The 7,818-nt window shown below is 38.7% G+C and overlaps 1 protein-coding gene across 1 annotated transcript; it reads left to right on the top strand.

The window, feature by feature from the left end:
- Positions 1-11: 11 nt before the first annotated feature.
- LOC125529914 (protein NRT1/ PTR FAMILY 2.6-like) lies at positions 12-7,796 on the top strand (the record flags this gene model as incomplete). Its single annotated transcript, XM_048694339.1, has 2 exons — positions 12-202; positions 7,447-7,796. Coding segments are annotated over 2 exons (541 nt in total), but the record flags the coding sequence as incomplete, so codon positions are not given.
- Between the last annotated feature and the right edge of the window lie 22 nt (positions 7,797-7,818).

Here is a 7,818-nt window from a genome sequence, read left to right on the forward strand (position 1 = left end):
TGGCCGCCAGTTCCGACCGCCAGCCCTCCGCCCGGGCCAGCCCGTTCACGGGGCTCGCCAGGGTGGTCGTCGCCGCCGCGAGGAAGAGGAAGGTCAGCGTCGTCGCGTCGGAGGAGTTGAAGTTTTACTACGGGCAACGTAGGGGCGACGAGGACGTCAAGTCTGGCGGCGACGATGTCGTTACCCCCAGCGACAGCTTTAGGTAAGAAAAAAGATCTCGTATGCACTTGTTTATATTGCTGCGGTTCCAAAATAATTGAAGTTCTACTATTGTCCTAAGTCAAACTACAATATGTTTGACCAAGCCTATATAAAAATAATATTATCTAAAAAATTAAATTTATATGTCCTCACGGAGGGACTATTTGCATATTATATATATATATATATATATATATATATATTTGAAACTGTAGATCTTTGTGGATTTTTCTACGGGCTTGGTCAAATTTAGAAAAGTCATAGAACTTCAAATTTTTTTTTGCGGGATTACTAGTTTGGTTCCTCATGCATAAACGGACTTTATAAACGCTTAAACTTAAACCTTCTAAAATGGCAGGGAATGTGCAAGTAAATAATGATTCATTTATTTTGAGTTGATTTTCTTTTGTTAATAAGTGCTTTTGTAGTATACCCATGGTTTCGAATTTTGGTTTCAGAAATATTTCAGCTATAGCGAAATTCATTTAATTTTCAGTTATTTCCAGACAAAAAGACCAAATTTCTCACATAAATTTAATTGAATCCAATCAAATATTCCGAGTCTAAAAAAAGTTAAACAAATTAGTAATGGCTAAAATATTTTGACCGATACACAACAAATTGGTTTGTAGTACTACGTGAACTAGGTAGCTACCACGTCGACTCACAACAATTAATGTTTGTTGAATTAGTTAGGGTTCCTTTCTGTGTCTGGTCATATAACATGTGCTAAAAATCAGTTAGGTTCCTCGGTATAAATACCCTTGTACTACAAGAAAACAACGTACGAAGCTATACATGCAACACAAAAAGCCCTTTTAGCACAAGACCATACTGATCTTAACCGGTTTTCATTTTTATTTTCATTTTCATTTCTTCCTCGCAACAAATTTGTGTGTGTGTGCCTAGCTTTGTACCAAAACAGTGGACTGTATGCTAAAATTGGGTCATATGGATAGAAAATCCACACTCTTCCTTTGATCTGACCCAGGCAACTTACTCACTGTAGATCTGCCACACACAAACAAGTAATTGTGCAAAGCGGTGAGCACTATTATTCAGTTATTTGCTACCTCGGCCTTTTTGTCTCCCTTTCTTTTGTGCTCGCTTAGAATGAAGATCTCCTTTTGCTGCAATTTGTATGTTTGTAGTTTATTCCCATTCATACCCACTCACCTTAGGGCTTTCGAAAACACGAGATTACTATCTACGATATTCTAGTTTAGATTTTTTTAAAGACATTACAGATGCAAGCGCTCATATATACGCGCATACACTCATCCTATGAACGCACACATGCACACCCCACCCCCTATGAGAACCTTCGAGAGACCGAGCCGGCATATTATCTTCAGATTTTACGAAGTCACTGTAGGCGCCTCGCAGTCGACGGGAACGTCTCGTCCCATTGAACGCGCATCACCCGAAATCCTAAAATAAATCCAAGATAAATGCGAGCATCAGGACCTGAACACTGGTGGACTGGGGATACCACTGTCCACATAACCATCCAACCACAGGTTGGTTCGCTATTCTAGTTTAGATTGCACATGCGTTAAGTCTATACATAGTTAACAAAGAGAGTACTGGTCGCTGTTGGGTATGTAGGACTATGTGGCAAGGGTTGTCTTCCTGTCCATGGCAACTTAACTCCCACCTCCACACTATAATTATCATTATCGGTGATTATTGAAGCAATGACATGGACATATTACCTCATGGTTATGCGAACAAAATGGTGATTTCCTAGTTTGTGTGTGTGTGTGTGTGTGTGTGTGTGTGTGTGTGTAGACCAAAGAGAAATATTGGCTTTACAATTAGATAAACTTTTAGCGTCCTTATCATGGATATCTAGATTGGTGAACACATTGAAATGGTAAGTATAATTTGTCTCCATATTAATACTGCAGTTTTACTACTTCCTCCGACCTATATTAATAATTGATGATTTAGTATGATTTGTATTAAATTTATGGATGGGGGGAGTAGGTTTTGTCGGTTTATAACAGTATACATCAATGGTTGATTGCATTTTTCAAATGCCATGTCCATGTACAAATCAACTCCTTTTTGCGTATTTATTCTACTTCTTTTCAATATTCAAACCATCAGTGGCCACGCCACCTACTAGCTTTGGCTGTCCAACTTTTTGGTAGAATCAACATATAGTTAGGATCAACTATTTTAATATTATCTAAAAAATTAAATTTATATGTCCTCACGGAGGGACTATTTGCATATTATATATATATATATATATATATATATATATTTGAAACTGTAGATCTTTGTGGATTTTTCTACGGGCTTGGTCAAATTTAGAAAAGTCATAGAACTTCAAATTTTTTTTTGCGGGATTACTAGTTTGGTTCCTCATGCATAAACGGACTTTATAAACGCTTAAACTTAAACCTTCTAAAATGGCAGGGAATGTGCAAGTAAATAATGATTCATTTATTTTGAGTTGATTTTCTTTTGTTAATAAGTGCTTTTGTAGTATACCCATGGTTTCGAATTTTGGTTTCAGAAATATTTCAGCTATAGCGAAATTCATTTAATTTTCAGTTATTTCCAGACAAAAAGACCAAATTTCTCACATAAATTTAATTGAATCCAATCAAATATTCCGAGTCTAAAAAAAGTTAAACAAATTAGTAATGGCTAAAATATTTTGACCGATACACAACAAATTGGTTTGTAGTACTACGTGAACTAGGTAGCTACCACGTCGACTCACAACAATTAATGTTTGTTGAATTAGTTAGGGTTCCTTTCTGTGTCTGGTCATATAACATGTGCTAAAAATCAGTTAGGTTCCTCGGTATAAATACCCTTGTACTACAAGAAAACAACGTACGAAGCTATACATGCAACACAAAAAGCCCTTTTAGCACAAGACCATACTGATCTTAACCGGTTTTCATTTTTATTTTCATTTTCATTTCTTCCTCGCAACAAATTTGTGTGTGTGTGCCTAGCTTTGTACCAAAACAGTGGACTGTATGCTAAAATTGGGTCATATGGATAGAAAATCCACACTCTTCCTTTGATCTGACCCAGGCAACTTACTCACTGTAGATCTGCCACACACAAACAAGTAATTGTGCAAAGCGGTGAGCACTATTATTCAGTTATTTGCTACCTCGGCCTTTTTGTCTCCCTTTCTTTTGTGCTCGCTTAGAATGAAGATCTCCTTTTGCTGCAATTTGTATGTTTGTAGTTTATTCCCATTCATACCCACTCACCTTAGGGCTTTCGAAAACACGAGATTACTATCTACGATATTCTAGTTTAGATTTTTTTAAAGACATTACAGATGCAAGCGCTCATATATACGCGCATACACTCATCCTATGAACGCACACATGCACACCCCACCCCCTATGAGAACCTTCGAGAGACCGAGCCGGCATATTATCTTCAGATTTTACGAAGTCACTGTAGGCGCCTCGCAGTCGACGGGAACGTCTCGTCCCATTGAACGCGCATCACCCGAAATCCTAAAATAAATCCAAGATAAATGCGAGCATCAGGACCTGAACACTGGTGGACTGGGGATACCACTGTCCACATAACCATCCAACCACAGGTTGGTTCGCTATTCTAGTTTAGATTGCACATGCGTTAAGTCTATACATAGTTAACAAAGAGAGTACTGGTCGCTGTTGGGTATGTAGGACTATGTGGCAAGGGTTGTCTTCCTGTCCATGGCAACTTAACTCCCACCTCCACACTATAATTATCATTATCGGTGATTATTGAAGCAATGACATGGACATATTACCTCATGGTTATGCGAACAAAATGGTGATTTCCTAGTTTGTGTGTGTGTGTGTGTGTGTGTGTGTGTGTGTGTGTAGACCAAAGAGAAATATTGGCTTTACAATTAGATAAACTTTTAGCGTCCTTATCATGGATATCTAGATTGGTGAACACATTGAAATGGTAAGTATAATTTGTCTCCATATTAATACTGCAGTTTTACTACTTCCTCCGACCTATATTAATAATTGATGATTTAGTATGATTTGTATTAAATTTATGGATGGGGGGAGTAGGTTTTGTCGGTTTATAACAGTATACATCAATGGTTGATTGCATTTTTCAAATGCCATGTCCATGTACAAATCAACTCCTTTTTGCGTATTTATTCTACTTCTTTTCAATATTCAAACCATCAGTGGCCACGCCACCTACTAGCTTTGGCTGTCCAACTTTTTGGTAGAATCAACATATAGTTAGGATCAACTATTTTACAATGAGATAAAATTTTAGCGTCCTTATCATGGATATCAAGATCGGTGAACACATTGAAATGGGAATTATAAATTATTCTCCATATTAATACTACAGGTTTACTACTTCCTTAGATCCATATTAATAACCGATAATTTAGTATGATTTGTATTGAATTAGTGACAATTAATATGGATCAGATGGAGTAGGTTTTATCGGTTTATATCAGTATACACCATTGGTTGAGTGCATTTCGCGTACCATGTCCATGTCCAAATCAACTCCTTTTTGGGTATTTATTCTACTTCTTTTTCAATAATCAAACCATCGGTGGCAATGCCACCTACTAGCTTTGGCTATCCAACTTTTTGGTAAAATCAACATATAGTTAGGATCAACTATTTAAGTATAGTAGATTAGTTTGCATGTTAGGCAAAACTACTACGTACTAGCAACTACTCCATCCGTTCCTTTATGTAATGTGTATTTGTTGTTCACAAAAAAAAATTCATAATATAAGGTGCATTTCTCCCTTTTCATCTATTTTCCGGTTTTGTCCCTCCACCATTCCCTACATGACTTCCATATAAAGTAGTACGTGATACCTAAGGAAGTTATTTAAAAAAAAATCTCTATCTGATTGCATGCACTCACAAATCTCTCTTTCCTAGCCCACTGATTGATTTTATTCCGGTGCGGTGCGATTCAGCTCTATGTTATTAGGTTATTTAGTTGTTGTTAACTACCTAATTTGTTCAGGGTATTTTTGCCTAATATTCTCCTCGATTCTGTGTCTTGGTTACCGTGCTAAAAAATACACCTTACATAAAGGAACAGAGGGAGTATATAGCTATCTATATTTTGCAAAATACTATATAGGTCCTTACAAACACACATATATACTGAAAAATAAAATTACATTCAAATCCCGAGGAGCATCGAAGACTTCTTTCTCCTACATCCACCGGCGACGCGCCACGAGTATAGCTCGATGCCATCTCTGGGCCTCCACCTTGACGGAGCAAACTTTTTTAAACCCAGAAGCTTGTAAGAGCAACATGTTAGTGTCTTGAAATTTCAGCTGAGAAAATTAGTCTCATCCACAAACTTACATACGACGCGTCTAAAAAAACTTAAATATGACAGATAAAATATATAGTTTAGTTGACTAACAAAATTTGTCACGACAAATGGTACAATGGTAGCGATTAAGTTGTGCAAAAACACAAAAGAGAATCATACTATTAAGATGGGTGGAACGACGTACAAATTGTAACGGAAACTAATGGCACTCTTGTAAACATCACCACTGCCTGGTATATGTATATGAGAAGTCATGGACGACCACTAGTAGAAAATGGAGCTTTAAAACCGGTTTATAAGGGCCTTTAGTGCCGGTTATGGAACCGGCACTAAAGCCCCCCCCCTTTTAGTACCGGTTCGGCACGAACTGGCGCTAAAGTGCCACCACGTGGCGTGAGCTCGCGCCCTGGTATGGGGGACCTTTAGTACCGGTTGGTGTTACCAACCGGTACTAAAGGTTTTTTTTTGAAAATTTTGGAAAAGTTTTGATTTTTTTTTGATTTTTAATTTTTCTGAATTATTTGATGATTTAGTCTCTAATCACCTCTTTTAACTGCTCAAGTGTGGATCACTCATTCCAAATCATCTAACTTCCCGACCGGTCACCCATCACTCTCACTACTCCAGCCCTTAACTTTCAGGTTCTATTCTCCTTTGTTTCCGAGTCTGCACTTGTTGTTTTACTGACAATAGTAAGATGTCAATCCTATTAACCCCTCAGGAGTTTAGCTTGAGCATGAAGTCACACATTTCACCGTTTGAGTTTGAAACTATTATTCTAAAAAAACAGTAATTATTTAGTAACGCTAATATTTCTTGAATAACTTTGACCATAATTTGGCCACAGTTTGATCATAGTTTGAACATATTTGACCAAAATTTAAAAAATTGAAATAATTATTTAGTAACACTAATATTCTTGAATAATTATGTAGTAACACTAATATTTCTTGAATAAGTAGTTTCACCATAGTTTGACCACAGTTTGACCAGATTTGACCAAAATTCAAAAAACCTGAGATACTTAAAACGTAATTATTGCGTAATTATTTAGTAACACTCTATATTTCTTGAATCAGTTGTTTGACCGGTTTGACAAGATTTAACCAAAATTCAAAAAAAACATAAATTAGAGCATATCTTTGTTTCCTTTCACAATTTTGTCATTTCAAAAATTGTCCTAAACCCTAAACCCGGGACTTAAAACGTCGGAAACTCTATGCTAAACAGTAAAAACTAAGGGTTTAAACCATAAAACCTAACCCTAAACGCTGAAATCTAAACCCTAGCACTAAACGCTAAAAACGTCTAAAACGCCCAAAAACTCTATTTTCCCTTTGGAATTTTGCGATTTTAAAAAATTGTCAAAACGAAAAAATGGTTGTTTAAGCGGATCAATCTCTTTGTTCTGCAAATTTTGATATATTATATGTATTTTTCCGAATTAGGATGATTTAGTTATGATTTTTTCAAGTTTGAAAATTGCCATATAGTCCCGGTTTGTGTCTCCAACCGGTACTATAGGTCAGACACCTTTAATACCGGTTCATGGCACGAACCGGTACTAAAGGTGATCGTGGGGCCCCGGCCTGACGCCAGCCTGCCACCACCCCTTTAGTACCGGTTCGTGCCACGAACCGGTACTAAAGGTTGAACACGAACCGGCATTAATGCAAATCTGTTCGAACAGGCACTAATGGTACCATTAGTACCGGGCCAAAATCAAACCGGCACTAATATGCTTCACGTTTGACCCTTTTTCTACCAGTGGACAATGACATCTACTCCCTCCGTTCCGAATTACTTGTCGCATGTATGGATGTATCTAGATGTATTTTAGTTCTAGATATATCTATTTCTACGACGAGTAATTTGGAACGGAGGGAGTTGTAGTTAACTCCACGTTGCTCGATCGCGTGCATGCAGCTTCCTGAACCGTGCTGCGGTGATCACGGACGGCGACGTGGACGACACGAGCGGCTCGGTGCTCCGTCCATGGCGCGTGTGCACGGTGCAGCAGGTGGAGGACTTCAAGACGGTGCTGCGCATCATGCCGCTGTGGAGCGCGGCCATCGTGCTGAGCGTCGCCATCGGCGTGCAGATCAACTTCACAATCCTGCAGGCGCTTGCCATGGACCGCGCCGTTGGCCGCTTCACCGTGCCGGCGGGCTCCATGTTCGTCGGCAGCCTCATGGCCGTGGTCATCTTCCTCGGGCTTCTCGACCGGGTCCTACTCCCACTCTGGAGGCGGGTGACCGGCCACACGCCCACCCCGCGTCAATGCGGGGGCTCGGGCTC

This window comes from Triticum urartu, unplaced genomic scaffold (assembly GCF_003073215.2).
Source record: "Triticum urartu cultivar G1812 unplaced genomic scaffold, Tu2.1 TuUngrouped_contig_5946, whole genome shotgun sequence".
NCBI classification, from domain to species: Eukaryota; Viridiplantae; Streptophyta; class Magnoliopsida; order Poales; family Poaceae; genus Triticum; species Triticum urartu.